The sequence below is a fragment of the Curcuma longa genome, chromosome 14 (assembly GCF_044706935.1).
Source record: "Curcuma longa cultivar G26 ecotype Majalengka, Jawa Barat chromosome 14, ITB_CL_G26_1.1, whole genome shotgun sequence".
In the NCBI taxonomy this organism is placed as follows: Eukaryota; Viridiplantae; Streptophyta; class Magnoliopsida; order Zingiberales; family Zingiberaceae; genus Curcuma; species Curcuma longa.
In genome coordinates this window covers 5,271,630-5,290,360 of record NC_133874.1, presented here as the reverse complement: position 1 = coordinate 5,290,360, position 18,731 = coordinate 5,271,630, and the positions used below count along the sequence as shown (strand labels likewise).

At 33.8% G+C, this 18,731-nt stretch overlaps 1 protein-coding gene across 1 annotated transcript; it reads left to right on the top strand.

Annotated features, from left to right (window-relative positions):
• Positions 1-703: 703 nt before the first annotated feature.
• LOC141844939 (5'-3' exoribonuclease 3) lies at positions 704-18,625 on the top strand. Its single transcript, XM_074732919.1, has 24 exons — positions 704-1,036; positions 4,325-4,427; positions 4,650-4,726; positions 4,879-5,070; positions 5,235-5,354; positions 5,637-5,699; positions 5,968-6,117; positions 6,207-6,371; positions 6,515-6,592; positions 6,674-6,760; positions 7,385-7,534; positions 7,627-7,755; positions 7,840-7,935; positions 8,421-8,516; positions 10,443-10,513; positions 10,647-10,775; positions 10,855-10,931; positions 11,001-11,041; positions 11,143-11,217; positions 11,298-11,455; positions 15,159-15,263; positions 15,332-15,407; positions 17,215-17,339; positions 17,505-18,625. Exons 1-24 carry the CDS (start codon positions 833-835, stop codon positions 18,202-18,204), a joined length of 3,267 nt encoding a protein of 1,088 aa, XP_074589020.1. The 5' UTR covers positions 704-832; the 3' UTR covers positions 18,205-18,625.
• Positions 18,626-18,731: the final 106 nt, after the last annotated feature.

Sequence of the window (18,731 nt, the reverse complement as noted above, 5' to 3'; positions counted from 1 at the left end):
AGGTGATGAATTAAATAAAATAAAACTAAGAGTGCTAGCATTGTCATATTGTGTTTATTGGTGTTGAGTTTTAATTCAAATTTTTATTGTACATTCAAACGACGAGCACAAAATTAGACAAAACAATCAGAAATATTCATCCATTCTTCTACGTCACACGAATCTTAACAGTATCATAATACACCTCATCGCTAGAAAAATTTTAGATGTATTCAAGGGCGGAGCTATGTATAATTAAACATACTTGGACTTTAACCCTGGGACACCGAAGATTATTTTATTTTAATTTTTTATATAATTATTCATTATAATAATCATAAATTCTCAAATTAAATTTTCCTAGGGAGAGCTAAGGAAGAGTAACGAATTTTATTGGTCCACGATAAAAAGAATATTTTATGTAAGTCATCAAAAAAAAAAAAATTTAACATTGAAAATAATATATTGTTTTAAAAGATAAGTACTCCTTTAAAATATCAAAATAAGTCATTAAATTTATTATTATAAAAATTCTAAAATTTTCTTTTAAAATATTATATTTTAGAATGGCTTATTAGATTTAATAAATAATAATAATAAGTATTTTTTTAAATGTTTTTGTGAATAAATACGAAAAATAATTAGTTTCCTTTAAAAAAAAATAATCCTACCTTTTTATTTATTTCTTCTATTTTTTTTCCTGATTTCTTACGCGCGGGTTCAATCGCATTCGTCGGTCGTCTCTCGCGTTCAACACCTAGGGTTTCAGTCTCGCCTCCTTCTAGCCCTATCTTCTTCGATCCGAGGGTTAGGGTCTGCGTAGATCGCGGAGAGAGCGTGAGAGGGCGGCGCAATGGGAGTCCCTGCGTTCTACCGCTGGCTGGCGGAGAAGTACCCCATGGTGGTGGTGGACGTGGTGGAGGAGGAGGCGGTCGAGATTGATGGCGTCAAGATCCCTGTCGATACCTCCAAGCCCAACCCTAATGGCCTTGAGTACGATAATCTCTACCTTGACATGAACGGGATCATCCACCCCTGCTTCCACCCGGAGGATCGGGTACGTTTCCCCTTCTATTTCTATTTCTTTTTTTCTTTTTGTTTCAATCGCAGGCGAAATGCTATTTCGCCTCTATGCTGCATGAGTTCACCAACACGAGAGTCAATTGCACCATATCACAATTGACATGCAGTTTGTTTTCTTTCTAGCCATCTGAACGTCGTGGCTTATTTTCTGCCATTCCTCAAGGAGTTACTCATTAGTTAAAACTATATACATCCAACTGGAATGATGTAGGATTACAAACGTCGTGGCTTATTTTCTGCCATTCCTCAAGGAGTTACTCATTAATTAAAACTATATACATCCAACTGGAATGATGTAGGATTACCTGTTTGGGCTTCAGGATCTTGTTTCAATACTGTTTAGATGAGGATAGAAATTTTCACATCATATAATGCAAATCTTTGTGAATTGTTCTGTGATAACCGGCAAGCTCGGATGAAAAACCGAGGGTTTTATTGACTATGAGCAGCCCTCATTTACATTATCTATGCATATGAAATCATAACCTGATTTGTTATTAGGATAGCTCATCATTTGTATGTGATATGAAGGTTTTTCACACTTGGCTACCTTGATATGTAAAGGGTGGGCTAACAGGTCACCCAAAAGTGACTCCTCAATCACCACCAAAATGCGATGCAAAATATGCAAAAGTTCTTGCGTTGCCATATGCCAATGTAGGTAAACATGGTTTCCCATGATTATGGGATTAGATTAGCAAATTGGAATATATGAATACTTGGAAATGATGAGAAATAACAGAGACATTGACTATGAGGAAAACTAGTCATAAGATGTTTACATGAACCAAAATATATTTAAAAAAGCTAGATAAATGCTTCATAGTATACATATGCCTGAAAACTTATACTTGGAGGTGATTTAAATTGTCACATAGGAAGACTCTAAAGGATTACAAAGATAATACATTTGGATTCTGGATTTAGGAAAAGTAATGAAGAGAATAATATGAGTTTCAATTTGCTACATCTTATGATCTCATGATTGTTAATACTTATTTTGAAATAAAGAATTAAACATGCTCCTCTGATCCCGCATTATGAGAAAATATCCTCTCATGCTTATATTATTGACTTACCACTTGAATTAAACATCAATCAACTTTCAATATAGAGGGTCTAATATCTTATCAAGGGACACTTGAGCCCATCTTCTTTGTTTGTTTTGTTGATTTGTCCACAAGTTGTACTCCTTATGTTCCAACTCCAGCTATTCTTCCCTTATTGCAACCATCCCATATGATTGACGTGGTTATTGATACTAACATTATAAGATATGTAGTATAGATGTAACTTATTTACTGAGATTGAAGAAGAAGCAACTGAACCATTTTCTAAAGATGCAACATTCACCCATTCTTCCCTTATTGCAACCATCCCATATGATTGACACGGGCTATGCTAACATTATAAGATATGTCGTATAGATGTAACTTATTTACTGAGATCAAAGAAGAAGCAACTGAACCATTTTCTACAGATGCAACATTCATCCATTCTGCACTTATGCAAGCATTGTAAGGCTTCACAGGGCTCCCACTTGACGAAGTCAAGTTCTTTTTGGTAGGGGAGAATGACATAAGTAATCATGATATTTTTAGTTTTAAAGGTTTAGAATTATTTGGGGATTTCTTCTAATTTCTGGTTATTTTTATAAATAAGTGTTCTTATTCTGATAGGGACATTAAACTAATGAGGCATACCATGAAACTTTGGGAAAGAGGGATAGAAAAAAGATTAAGGAGACCAAGGTGATTAAAAATCAATTTGGATTCATGTTTAAAATGTCGATGATAGAAGTTATACTTATTCTCAGACAGACAACTGATTGAAAAGTAGAAGGAAAAAAAGAAAGATTTATACATGGTATTCATTAACCTAAACAAGCTTATCACTGAATTTCGAGAGAAATTAAATGGAGAATTATGGAAAAAAGTAGCGTAGCGTATATTGAAACAATTAAGGACATGTATGAGGATGCAATGAAAAAAGTATAAACTTCAGGTGGATTAACTAAAATATTTCCTATAATAATAGAGTTCATACCTTTTCACACTAGTCATGGATGAACACACTGGACATATTCAAGATGCGTTATCATCGTGCTTGTTGTTTACAGATGATATTATTTTGGTTGATGAGACACATGAAAGAGTAAATGTTAAGTTCGAATGTTAGCTGGAAACATTTGAAGTAAAGGATTTTAGGCTCGGTAGAGTAAAGACAATATCAAAAATTTAAGTTTAGTAGTATTACACATAGCAAGACAAATGCTAAGATAGAAGATACGAGTTCCTATAACTACGAACTTTAAGTATCTATGATTATTTTTGCAAAACGATGGAGGGGTTGATAGAGTAGTTTTACATAGGATACAAGTAGGATGGTTGAAATGGAGGATGGTGTTATGGTGTAGGTTGTTCTTTGTGATCATAATGTACTTCTAAAGCTTAGAGAGAAGTTTTACAAAAAAAATAGTTAAGCCTGCTATGCTATATGAAGCTGAATGTTGGGCTATGAAGTGAATAAAAGAGCAAAAAATGAGAGTCGCAAAGATGAGGATGTTAAGGTGGATGTTGAAGGTGCACTTATTGAGGGAAAACTCTAAAAGACACATTCAAAATAATATGGATACGTACTTAGGCGCCCAATAAATACATCAGTTAGGTGATGTGAAACCATGGCAAATGCAAACATTAATAGAGGAAGAGGGAGATCAAAAAAGACTTGGTTAAGAATGATAAAAGAAGATAAAACTCATTTAAATATATATGATGATAGAGTAAGGGATATAGGAGGATATATATAGTTGACCCCACATAGTGAGATAAATGCTTGGTGGTTGTTAAAGTGTTCTTATTGCCAAACTATGAAGATAAGAGATGTCAGGATCCCGATTTGTTTGGACATTTGTTTTAAATTTATTTGAGAATTTGTTATAGTTTTAGGGTATTTTATAAAGTGGCCTCATTGCCTTGCTAGAAAAAGGGTTATGATCCCTTGTATTGGATGATCTTTCAATTAAGAATATTTTTCTCTTTCTGCGAGGTGGATTATTCTCAGTGCTATATTGTGGATTTCTTATGCTTTCCATTCATTCTTTGTTGCTGCTGGAACTTTGCTTGATGCACTTTTGCACTTATGCTATAGTTGCTGTACATTCCATTCATTTGCATTTCACGAGATTCTTTTACACAATATACGATGCATGCAAATCGAAAGATTTTTTTTTTGTGCTGATTCATCTCCACATTTTCAACAGCCTGCTCCCACGACCTTCGATGAGGTATTTCAGTGCATTTTTGATTACATCGATAGACTCTTTGTCATGGTGCGTCCTCGGAAGCTGCTATATATGGCAATTGGTGAGTTCTGTTAGTAATATTTGTTTTCATTGATATTAGAATGACAATATTTCATTTCCCCCCCTTTATGATCTCTTTAATGTTCCATGTTCAAGTTTATGGCTTTATTCTATGAGATATATCTTGTTTCATTATTGATTTCTCTAGTAGTTGGAACTTGATCCATGTATGATTATTTCCCTCTTACTTCTGAAAGCACATTAATAATTAAACTGTCTTTAGATGGTGTTGCGCCGAGAGCTAAGATGAACCAACAGCGTTCTAGAAGATTTAGAGCAGCCAAAGATGCAGCTGATGCGGTGGGCATGCCTATAACTTTACATCTCTACTGTATATTTTTCACAGAACAATATCATTCATGTAGAAATGTGACAGCTAGGCTTTGTGATTAGCAACCACATGCAATATTAAGTTCTAGTGACATATTATCATTCAGTTGCTCCTGTTGCAGGCAGCTGAAGAAGAGAAGCTACGCCAAGAATTTGAAATGGAAGGCAGAAAGCTTCCTCCTAAAAAGGAGTCACAACTTTTTGATTCAAATGTTATTACTCCTGGAACTGAATTTATGGCCGTTTTATCAATTGCGCTGCAGTACTATATACATCTCCGACTAAATTATGACCCTGGTTGGAAACGAATAAAAGTATGCAAGTTATTATTTCTGTGCTTCATAGTTCAATCTTTTTCTGTCATGGAAACAGCAAATTGTTCCTTTATATTCATTATTCTTGATGTGCCAATCAGATGTACAATGTTGACAACAAAATACAAACATTTTTGTTTTGGTTATGATGCAATTCCGTGTAGGTTATCCTTTCTGATGCTAATGTTCCTGGTGAAGGGGAACACAAAATTATGTCGTACATCCGTCTCCAGCGGAATCTGCCTGGTTATGATCCAAACACTCGACACTGTTTATATGGCTTGGTATGTTGTGTTTTTAGCTGTTCTGTCCGAGTGGGTGATATTTTTACATATTTTACTATCGCAGAGTAGTTATCTTGTTTTTCATGACACATGAGATCATGTCAACGTTTCATCTGCACTCAGGTTTTAAATTTTTGTTTCTTTTAGAATCATCACTTATACCAATTATTCCACCACATGCTGTCAATATTTCACTAACTTTCATGCATTCCCTTAGCATTGTCTGTTTTGTGGGAATTTATGTGTTCTTATATTAGAGCTTTATGATCATTTTCTTTTCAGGATGCTGACTTGATCATGTTGGCTTTGGCCACGCATGAGGTGCACTTCTCAATCTTGAGAGAGGTTAGTGCTTAATCCCATTTCCTGCTGATGCTAGAAATATGATTCACTTTGCCTTGTTCTGTTCATGAACTTTGGATAAAGTTCTGTGTGTTCAAGTATTGTATTTGGTGAACAACAATGTAAATACATTTCTTTTCGGTTTCCAAAATATTGGTTGTTTTGATCTACCATCTTCTTAATAAATTAACTTACGTTCAGTCATATATTTTGTAGTTTCTTTCATGAGATGGAATATTTACATGTGTAATCTCTGTTTTTGGCGTGTTAGATTGTTTTCACTCCCGGACAGCAGGACAAATGCTTCTTGTGTGGTCAGATGGGCCATTTAGCAGCAGATTGCCAAGGGAATGCAAAAAGAAAATCTGGGGAATTTGATGAAAAGAGTGAAGGCACATCTATTGCCAAGAAACCTTACCAGGTCTGATTTTGCTTGTACATCCTTTGTCTTTTTGCATATTTTTTTATATTAAAAATGCTAAACATTACCATAATTAAATGAAAATGCAGTTTCTTAACATTTGGACTCTACGAGAGTATTTGGACTATGAATTCAGAATCCCTAATCCTCCTTTTGAAGTTGACTTTGAACGCATAGTTGATGATTTCATCTTCATATGCTTCTTTGTTGGGAATGACTTCCTTCCTCATATGCCAACATTAGAAATTCGAGAGGTTTGTTATCTGAGGTCTTTGCTACTTTTTGTGAATGGTTGTGATTTGGAAATTTAAGAAATTTAATCATTCCATGCCATCATGTACCCTTTATCTTGATTTTTCACTAGCTTTTGATGTTGCTTTAATCTTCATGGTGGCAGGGTGCCATAAATTTGTTAATGGCTGTATACAAGAAGGAATTTCAAGTAATGGGTGGCTATTTAACTGACTCAAGCAAGGTATACAAGATTTGAATTTTCTCACGTGTTTTATTGTTCAAATTTACATCTGGGTAACCTAACTGATTTTGTTTCTGCCAGCCCAACTTGAGCAGAGTGGAACATTTCATTCAGGCTGTTGGGTCATATGAAGACAAAATATTCCAGAAGAGGGCTCGTTTGCATCAAGTCAGTTCCAAATTTGCTATTTATTTTAGAAGCAACTTTATTACTTGATTAAATATGTATGTTAATCTGCATCAAGGTCCACATGTTCCAAATTTTTCATGCTTTCTTATAAGTTTTATATATCATATAATTTATGCAATACATGATTTACTAAACTTTATTGTTCCTTATAATTCCAGAAGATTGCTTGTTTGAAGCGGATACATTTACAATTTTTTTATTATTTCAGAATCATATTTATTGTTTGATAAAATATATATTAGGAAGCTCCATATAATTCCATGTGATACTTTATGGATGTATAGGATACTTTTAAAAGAAAATAAATAAATTTTTATTATCTTGAAGCCATTAGGTGGAGCTTCAGTTGATGAAAAAAATGATAAAAGATATTTAAACATAGATATGATTAAATGAGAAAGGTATGTCAAGCTGGTATGAGCATATTCAAAGATGGCAGTCAAGCTCAATGATGATTAAAAAATTCAATTGACATAATTAAAAGCTATTTAACCAATACAGTTATTACTAGTGATAAAACTGCATAGAATTCCATTCTGTCATTTGATGTGACATTATCTTCAAAATTTTGGTGATATTCATTACTGGTTTTATTTTTGTCAGCGCCAAGCAGAAAGAATTAAGCGTGAAAAGACACAAATGAAGCGAGGAGATGATATCGACCCTCAAGTGAGACCTGATTCCATAGTTCCTGTCAGTCGTTTTCAAGGCTCACGACTTGCATCGGGTGCTTTGCCTTCACCATATCAACAAGTTGGTGCTTCCTCAGACTCTGAAAGAATAATAACTATGAGAAATGAAAATCAGATAGCGCAAATGACTAATCTATGACACTTGACATCTAGGCTAACCAATCCAAAGACTCTGATAGTAAAGGGGCTAGTTTCCGAGCCCAAAAAGTTGCTCGCTTGTCTTCTGGAGGAGCAACAATAGGTGCAGCAATTGTTGAGGCCGAGAATAGTCTTGAAGTAGATGTAAGATAATCTTCAATTTTGTATTCATGCAGACAGAACTAAATTTTTTATTGTTAATTTAAAAATTTTGTTTTTAATTTCTAGATACAAGAAAATAAAGAGGAGTTGAAGACAAAGCTTAAGGAATTGCTGCGGGAGAAATCTGATCTTTTTAACTCTGAAAATCCAGAAGAGGACAAGGTTTATATGTCTATAACTCTTGATTTTTTTTGGTGTTGGACTTATATATTTTATTTGATTCTATTATCTCTTTGGCATGCACATTCTTTCTCTCCTGTCCACAACCATGCCCTTGGAGAATGTGGTCTGAAATTTATTCAATTTTAGTGTGATTTAAACTGGATTTATATTCCTGTTCTACACCTATGGTAGAGCAAGGACATCTCTTTTAAATGTTATGTTTAACGTTCTATTGTCAAGAGAAACAGTATTTAATAACACTTGAATCCATGAATATTTGGTTTATCACAAAGTTCAGCTCATTCTGTCAGTAGAGTAGATTTTAGTTGTTGGAAGTATTTGATCAATAATTGACATTCACACTACTAATGGGATTATGCAACAGGTTTGGGACAGACCCATGGATACTGAGTTTTTGTTTTCATTTAATTTAAGTATCCCATGCTAGACATTAGTTGACCAGTTATTCTCGTTTAATGTGACAGGTCAAACTAGGAGATCCTGGATGGAAAGACAGATATTATCAAGAAAAGTTTTCTGCACGATCTCCAGAAGAAATTGAGGCAATTCAAAGAGATGTTGTAAGTGATTAATTTAATCTGTCGAAACCTTTATAATTTATCAAGCTGTTAAAAAAGCTTACTAATTGGTATACTGTAAATTATGCATATACAGTAGATATTTTCAAAATAATATTAGCTTAATTAAGAACAATGTATAACCTCATGTGTCAAACTTTTAACTTACATCTACTAAATAAAATATCAAATTAACATTTTAAGCAATCAATATAAACAATACTTGGTCTTTTCTTCTGTCCCTTACACTTCCAGTGGACACTTGCTATCTCTATTGATCACTACTTTTTTTTAGAAATAGCCATGTTGAATACTTAAATTCACACTCATGTTGGATACTCGTATCAGAATCCAGGTAACATAGCTTACAGATATCACCTAACATAGATTAATGATTACTAAGCAATCTACAATTCTTCATGAAATATTTGCATATCAATCTAAAAACTACAGTACGAATGCAAACATATAAAAATGGGTGTTCACAAACTAAGATACATATAAAAGAATTTGTATTTTGATTTAAATTTTAAACACTACATGGAATATGCATTTTGCTTATCTATTTGGTGAAATTGGCTTTTATCAAATAAAACATTAATTTAGACATCATTTGAAATTAAACAAACTAGTTAGCTAGTGATATGATTTAACCTTCGTATTTTATGTGACTGTAAAGACGGTTTAAAAAGTTATTTTGTGCTTGATTGGGAGAGGTGGTATTGTTCCGTGGTCAACCAACGCGCATGATAGATTGATGCTAATGAGATCATCTTCCTCGTTTTTCTTTCACTTCTCCTTTTCTCTCCCTGTTGAGAACAACAAATGTCTCTTCTCTCCACTTATTAGACCATGAATTTATTTACTATATTCTACTCATATAGTTTAAAATGGTCTGGTTGTTTTATTTGCATCAGAAAATCTTAAACATTTTCCACGATATCTCTCATATTACTTTTAGCAAATGGCCGGTTGTACTCTGTTTATCTACTGTAGGTTGATAGGAGTAAGTTCTTGTTATCTAACAAGAAAGAAACGTTGTAATAGTAAATGTAATGAAATAATACTTCCACTTAGCCATGTGTTTCTTCTCAGTTCTCACAATAGATTTGATCATGACAAAATAAAAATATATCATTCTTCTTGGCTATATGATTTTCTTCTCACAATGGTTTAGTCATGGCCATTTGCATGGGCATCCAAAGTCCAAACCAGACTAAATGGTTCATTTTGAAAGTCTATATTCCTAGAAGGTTGCATTATGAAAGTCTATATTCCTAGAAGGTTGCATTATCAGACTCTTTGGCCTACTGGTCTAGCATTTCCTCTTCAACTATGGGTATGTATGCATGAGTCAGCTTTTAAGAAATGAGAAGTTGACTTGGGTAAAAATGGTTGGGAGCCTTGTGTTATTTCTCATGCATCTCTAGGTCCCATCATCACAACTTTTGTATTGGTTATCAAGAACTTTGTTGGTTCCTTCTTTATGATTTATTCAGATAAAATTTTGCAGTAAAAAAGAAATTGGTTGAAATTGGATTGGATTTGGTTAATTAAGGCGCTAGGCATGATATTGCAATTGATTGATATCACTAACTTTGCAAATGCATATCTTCATGTGGTGTGAAGAAGTCTGTCATAGACTTGATTTGTGACAGATGCACATTCTGAATGAACCAACACCTTGGGTTCTATTCTATCAACTGTAACTGCATTGTTATCATATGTGTCGTCATAGGCAAGGCCATGAAAGAGTTCTGTTATCAACTTATCCTTTTTTTTTTTTGAAAAATATCCGTTAGTTTCTTTCTAGAGGATGGATATTGTGCCTTTTAGACACTCATCTAATACCATCCAACTTTAAAAGTTTACCATAAGTTGAAAGAATTGTGTCAACTACCTAGTCTTTTTGCTTTCTGTTTTTGTTAGGTCTTGAGGTACACTGAAGGCCTGTGCTGGGTCATGCAGTCTTGCTATGAAGGAGTTTGCTCATGGCAATGGTAAGATTGATCCACAACACTGCCTTCAGCAGTGCATTACTTATGTTTAAATAAGATCTCATAATTATCTTTTCTGTTTCATGTATAGTATGTACACATATGCCCATTCTACAATATTTTCTTCTGTTACCAGGTTCTACCCTTACCATTATGCTCCTTTTGCCTCTGATATGAAAGATTTAGGCAGCTTTAACATAACCTTTACTCTCGGTTCACCTTTTAAACCATTCGATCAATTGATGGGGGTCTTTCCAGCTGCAAGGTGATTCAATTAATATCAATAATTATACTTTATATAATTTTATTAATTATTTTGGCTGATATTTCATCTACTGTTACAGTTCCCATGCACTTCCTTTACAGTATAGACAATTGATGTCTGATCCAACATCTCCGATTCTTGACTTCTATCCAACTGGTAACTGAAACTTGATAAAGCCTATCCTCCGTTTGCATTTCTGATATTGTTTTAATCATCTTTATTCAGATTTTGAAGTGGACATGAATGGAAAGAGATTTGCTTGGCAGGTTAGACAATAAAAACAATTTAACTGTGTATTGTGAAAATTCCTTTAATTATACTCTTCAACATTACAAGATTTGATGGTATCATTGTTTTTTGTTCTCAGGGAATTGCTAAGCTACCTTTCATCGATGAAACTCGCTTACTTTCAGAGATTAGAAAAGTGGAACATACTTTAACGGTATTAGTGGTTGCATGCAAATCAGAATCATGTTCTCAAATATGAAAATGGGTTCACTATGTGTGGTTATATTTTGATAGGAGGAGGAAGTCCGCCGGAACACTATTATGTCAGACATGCTTTTTGTGAATGTTTCCCACACTCTTTCCCCATACATTTTCTCTTTGACAAGCAGATTCTCAGATTTGCCAGACAAGGAGAAGGCTGAAGTAAAAGAGAAAATTGATCCTATGGCCAGGTATATATCTGTGTATGCCTCTGCTCAGTGAGAAAACAAGTGAAAAATATATTCTACTTTTATTTGTTTGGACAGATATCCTTAAGTTATTGTTCCTTTAAAGAATAGTGGTAGTGTGAACTTGTTAAATAGCGATTTTGGAAAGCTAAGCTACATTAGAGTTTTTGTATTATAAAGTTTGCTAGCAAGTTATAGCTCATGTCTGGTTGTTTTTGTTCCAATGATTCTCTGCATGAAAACCCAGCAGGAAATTGTAGCAGGACAAACACAGGCAGCTGGGTCCCACTTGCATGCAGGTGGGCCCCACTTCTATGTCTGTGTCTGTCCTGCTACAATTTCCTACTGGGTTTTCATGCAGAGAATCATTACTCTTGGTAATATTGAATGGGTGGCTAGCCATTTTTGGTTAATTTGTTAAATGATAAAGAAATTTAATGAAATTACAAAAATTTAGTGTCAACTAAATGGAGAATCTCAGAGAGTGTGTTTGGAAGAAAATAGATACAGAAAAATCTTTAAGAAATGGGAGAAAATAATTCTATTTGATATCATTAAAACAACAATAACAACAACTAAGTCTTATCCCATTAGGTGGGGTTTGCTATATGGATCCTTCTACGCTATTGGGTTCTATCTCATAGTATATCATTATCTATAATTAAATAAATTTTATCTTATTTTATTGTTGCTAATCAAGTCTTTTTTGGTCTTTTTCTTCCTCGTTTGATGGACATATTTGTCATAACTTCACATCGTTTAATTGGAGCATTTATTGGTTGTTTAAGTACATGTCCGTACAATCTTAAACGTAAATGTTCTAATCGCCTTTTTGTAGAACTTCCTTTTAAGTTTTAGAGGTACTTTACGATTACATAAAACACTCGATGCTCTCCTCCATTTCAACCATTCTGCTTGTATTCTATGTAAGACATCTCTCTCAATCTCTCCATCGTTTTGCAAAAATAATCTTAAATATTTAAAACTCTCAATTTTAGATAATTCATCATTTCCTATCTTAATAATTGTCTCATTACGGCTAATATTGCTAAACTTAAATTTCATATATTTTATCTTTATTCTACTAAGTCAAAAATCTTTTACTTCTAGTATTTTTCACTAAGATTCTAGTTTAACATTTACTTTTTCACGTGTCTTATCTATCAAAATAATATTATGTGCAAACAACATGCACCATGGTACTGTATCATAAATGTGTCTAATGAGTTCGCCTATGATTAGTGTAAAAATATAGGGACTTAGAGTTGATCTTTGATGTAACCCTATCTTTATTAGAAATACTTCGGTTAATCCGTCTGAAATCTTCACCCTGGTCGTTACATCCTCATACATATCCTTAATTTGTTCAATATATATTACGCTAACATTTCTCTTTTCTAAAATTCTCTATATAATTTCTCTTGGAATTCTATCATAATTTTTTTCTAAATTAATGAATACCATATGTAGATCTTGCTTGTGCTCCCGATACTTTTCAATTAGTTGTCTAAGAAAATGTATAATTTTTATTGTTGACCTTCTAGACATGGACTCAAATTGATTTTTGGTTGCCGTGGTCTCCTTTAATTTGTTTTTCTATTATTCTTTCTCAAAGTTTCATGATATGACTCATTAGTTTAATACTCTTATAGTTTGCATAATTTTGTACGTCTCCTTTATTCTTATATAAGAGAACTAGAATACTTACCCTCTATTGATTAGATATTTTTTTTTAATTTTTAATATTATGTTAAATAATTTTGTAAGTCATTTAATATCTTATTTCCTTAGACACTTCCATACCTCTATCGGAATATTATCTGGTTCAATGATTTTCCATTTTACATCTCATTTAAAGATTATACTACTTCTGAAGATTGAATTCTACGATAAAAATTTAAGTTTCTATATTCATTTTACCTACTTAAATTACCTAAGCTAAGTTAATCACTTAATCCTTTATTAAAAAGTTTGCATCTTTAATACATCTGATTTAGGTAAGATTTTTTATCTTTTTCTCTCTCACTTTAGCTATTTTATAAATGTCTTTTTCTCCTTCTTTTGTATCTAATTTTTAATATAATTGTTCAAAAGTTTATTCTTAGTTTCATTCATTGCTTTCTCAATTTCTTTCTTTTCTATTGTATATTTTTTAAAGTTTTCCTCGTTCTTACAAATATATAATTTCTTATAGGTTGTTCGTTTTTTCTTCACTTTCTGTACTTTCTCATTCTACTACCAAGATTTCTTATTTGGTAGTGCATGCCTCTTTGACTCATCGAATACACTCTTTGCTACTATTTTCAATTTTGATATCATCTTTTCCCATGTCGTATTAGAGTCACCGTATATTTCACCTAATACTTGTACTCCTTCATTTTCCTTAAATATGTTTTGCTTCCCATCCATTAACTTCTACCGCTTAATTCTAGGAGTCGTGTATATTTTTCTTTTATTAATATTATGCTTGAGATGTATATCCAACACTATTAACCTATGTTGAATAGTTAAGCTTTTTCTAAAGATGACCTTGCAATCTTTACAAACCTTTCTATCCTTCTTCCTAACCATAAGAAAGTCAATTTGCGATTTATTATTCCCACTTTTAAACGTGACCAAGTGTTTTTTTCTTTTCTTGAAAAATGTATTAGCTAGTATAAGGTCATATGTTATTGCAAAATTCAATATAGTTTTTCCTTCTTCATTCCAAACCCATAACCTCTATGCAACCTTTCATATTCCTTATTGTTTACTCCAACATTTCCATTTAGATCGCCTTCTAATAAAATCATTTCATTTGGTGAAACATTTTATAATACTTCATCAAGGCCGTCCCAAAACTTCAATTTGGTATCTTTATGTAATCCTACTTGGGATGCATATACACTAATTACGTTCATAGTTTTTTTCTCTACTATTATCTTGAGAACTATAATTTTATCTCCTTTTCTAACTACTCCTACAACCTCATCCTTTAACGAACTATCTATAATAATACCTATTCTATTTCTTGTTTTACTCTTTCATATGTATCACAACTTAAAATCAAGTTCTCTATCATCTTTGATTTCGCGCGTATCCATTTTGTCTCTTGTAAATACAAAATACTAATTCTTCTCTTAATCATCGTATCTATTATCTCCATTGCTTTACCAGTGAGAGTTCCTATGTTCTATGTTTTAAATATTAGACTATTAGTTTTCTATAATATTTGTTCTTATCGAACTTATGGTTTGAGAACCTTTGTCTATTTAACATTACATCTAAGTTCTCATGGAGATATAGCGGTCTTTGTCGATACGTTACAGTCGGATCCTGCAACGCAGACTCTTGCATATTTATCACTACACTTGAGTTTTGGAGATGTAGCGGTCCTTGCAGAGACATTACAATCGGACCCTGCAACGCGTTTCTTCCAGGGAACATTCAAGCATTAGCATAATATTTTAATGAATCCATTCATTGATGGCAACCTAACGCAACTCTCCTCCTTTATCCGGGCTTGGGATCGGCCATGACGAGGTTAATTCATCATGGGAGAAATTGTAATGCTACTAATAATATAGCTTACACATGGTGAAATTTAATATATATGGTTAATCCCAAATTGTTGGGACTTGTGGCATGCTGTTTTAACAAAAATTTAATCACCTTAAGAAGAGTATTTTAACTGTTTGATCTGTTATGACATTTGTTCTCTATGCAGTGGTGGAATGAATGGGTATCTATGTCTTTGTGGTGGAGATCCATGTCCTCCGATTTTCAAGTCTCCAGTTAAAGGAAAGGAAGATATAATGGATAATCAAGTCATGTAAGCTCCAATTCTCTGCCTATTTGGTATTTACTTCAAAGAAAGAGTGTAACTGTTCCTTTCTCCAGATGTTCAATTTACAAACTTCCAGATGCACATAAGCATATCACTCAACCACCTGCAGGTGTTATTTTCCCCCAAAAGGTATACATCTGTTTACCTGTTAGTTGTGGTGCTAGATATACCTGTTATTGATATGATTTACTTAGTACCTTCGTTACCTAGCTTATCCTAATTGACATCAAGCTTTATTTTTGATGAAACATCTCTTTTCCAACTACTCATTTGTGCACGATGAATGACAATTCATCTCCATTCAAGTTAGTGGAAAATCTCACAAGTCAACAACTATTTCCTTGGTTGACCTTTGTTCATGTGTGGGGTTAAATTTGAGGAATTTAAGAACATCAGTAGTTTGTGGAAAGTCTTCTTGCTTAAGTCACTCTCAAGCTTTTTTACTCCACTGCTTCTAATTGATTCATCTTGTCTAATCAAACTATGCTGTTTTTCTGTATGCTTGAAAATGTAGGTATCTTGTTCTTTTTGATTCTAACATAACACTTCATACATTCATTAAACATTCATCTTAACCATTTCGTATGCCAAAATTTTCATATTGACACTTGTAGAAGTACATGGCATTTATTGATACCTCTAATATATCAATTGTCTGTACTTTGTATCAATTGGTGGTAGATTGCATCTATGGCATGAAAAATCAAAAAATGTTTTCATAATTAAATATATAATATTGACTTTGAATATATATATGAAATTATTTATAGTAATAAATTGTATAAAATTCTATAAGATTGAAGGGGTCATTCAATTTTGAGACATGAGTAATTGGAAGCTTTAAAGAAGAAATTTTTTTGTCGGTGAGTGGATCTCAGTCATCAAGGCAGAGACAGGGGTTGTTTATCTACCTTAATCAGTGTCAGGAATAAAATGGCCAAGGCAAGGGTGGCCATCAGTGAAGGTTAAATCATTGGAGAGCGAAGGGGGCAACCAATGGGTTATGGTGTGAGAGAGATGATCACATGGAAGAAATTAACTTTGACAGATGGTAAGTGTGGCCTTCAGTGTATCATTGGTATGGTTTTTGCAAATGGTAAGGGTAAAATATAATTCTCTAACTTTGCCAGAGATTCCAAATCAAATTCTCTTGTAAAATAAAAATTCCTGACTTTAAAATTATTTCAGATTTCCCTATAGGCATTATTATTAATTTTACTTTATCTAACATAATAATGATATGCCGGCTATGTAAAATCATTTTCATCTCTTTAAAATTTAGGATTATTTTGTTGATTTTAAAATTCAAAGGAATTTTTAAAGGAATAAAAGTTTCCTGTCTGTGGTGATTATCCATCAGCACCATCTTGCTGTTGTGGATTGAGGTCACAAATTCTTGCTGTGTTTTGGTAGCGGTAGAGATGACAAAAGCAGCAACTCCAGTTCATGTTGTGTATGCACCCAAGCACTCGATGTTGTACTTGGTGAAATAAAAGTCAGTCAGGAAGGTGCAGCAGAAGAGTAGATAGACAATGGAAAAAAAATAACACAGGATTTCATTGGACGAAGACGAAACAAAGAGCAGTGGAAATAACATGACAATAAAAAAAACTGCCTAATTTCAATCAGAGGTCCACCGCAAGTTGCCTGAAATTGCTCAAAACCACATTTTAAATATGATATAATTGCATAATCTCCATCACTTTTTGGCCAGAGTAATTGAATTTTTGTTTTAGGATGAACAATATTTTTGAGTTGAATTGGGTAATTGCCATATTGTTGACTGTCTGTGTTCTTTGTTTATATAATTAATGTTGATTGTAATTTGTGATTTTATAGACTCTATGATGCTGTTCTTTTTTTTGTTCAAACTTTTTGAATTCCCATAAGTTGTCTAGTATTTTTCATTTATTTTAATATGGTCTCCTTGCTGCAGACTGTAACTTCTAGCGATTTAAAACCACCACCAGTTTTGTGGCATGAAGACACTGGCAGGAGGACATACGAAAACGGCAGGCGGCCATATGATGACTCTGGCAGGAGGCCTTATGAAAGTGGAAGGTTGTACTAGTTATGATCTGATCGTGTTTTTTTTTATCTTTCTGTTTTATAAATTATATTTTGCTCTTAACAAAGCATGAAGCCAACCTAATGACACATCCACTGTTTTAGTCTGTTTTTCTTTACACTTGTGATGTTTACTGCCTTGTGCATGTACTTTCTCAGGCATAATCCAGCTGAATCAATTTCTGGAAAACAACTTGGAGATGCTGCACATCGGCTTGTTGTTAACAGCTTACAGATAAGTCGAGACAACCATCATTCAACTTCTAGGTCTGCACCATTTCCATACAATGCCGGTGCAGTGAGTACACAATATTCAAACAGCAGATATGATGTGGATCCGAGAACAGCATCAAGGGGAGAACACCGGATTGGCCATTCACAGTATTATGGTCACAGAAATGATGATCCTGGTCACTGGCATGCTTCTTCTACGTCGTCACATTACTATGACAGGCCACCTCCATCTCATTATGAAAGAGATCATTACAATAGATCACATTACCCCTATAATGGAAGCAGCCATGTTGATGCTCGCAGCAACGTGCCAGCGTACTACCCGCAGAGTCCAGGATATCCATATCCTTCTGTTAATGACATTTCAGCTCGTCCACCAGTAACACATGTAGCTTATTCGCATTCACAATCATCATACAATGCTAACTACAGAGGTTACTATGACAATGGAGGCCAGCAGCGGGATCGACATTATGGCGCTGATAGGGCACCAGCAGCAACTCAATACCATGGAGGGAGATCATATGGCCAACACCAGCAAACCAATAATAGGTATGCTACACTGGATAGAGGTTCAAATTGGAGGTCACCTCCGCCACCACCACCACCTGGATACGGCAGATAATTAACACTCAAATTGGAGGTTGCTGCTGCCAATGAGACGACCACCACCTGGATATGGCAGATAACCAACGACGATAAGTGTCTGATTTGTCGCTGAGCTTGGCACCGGTAATATCGAAATGTTGTACTGTTAACATTTGAGTAGTTGTAGTAATGGGGTTCCTGGTCCCATGTTCTTGTTATTTTCATTAGGAGCGTTTCCTAGTTATTGTACAATGCTGACATATGCATATGATTGAGCCATTGGAATTCAGAGGCAACAATAAGTTAGAATTCCTTATTGTATTTTCCCCCCTAAAACTGGATATTCTATCTACTTGCGATAAGACTTTGTATGCTGGAATAATAAATAGATTTCCAGCTAACCAATTAGTTTGTTTCTAAACGTGGATTGATCAAAATGATTATGCTTGTTACTTTTTGTTTTATCGATACTAAGCCAGTTTAGATGATGTTGGGAATAAGGATTTCTGTTGTCCTAATTTTGTCCCCGATCGTCATCAATATTTTTCATGCTGGCTTTTTTTG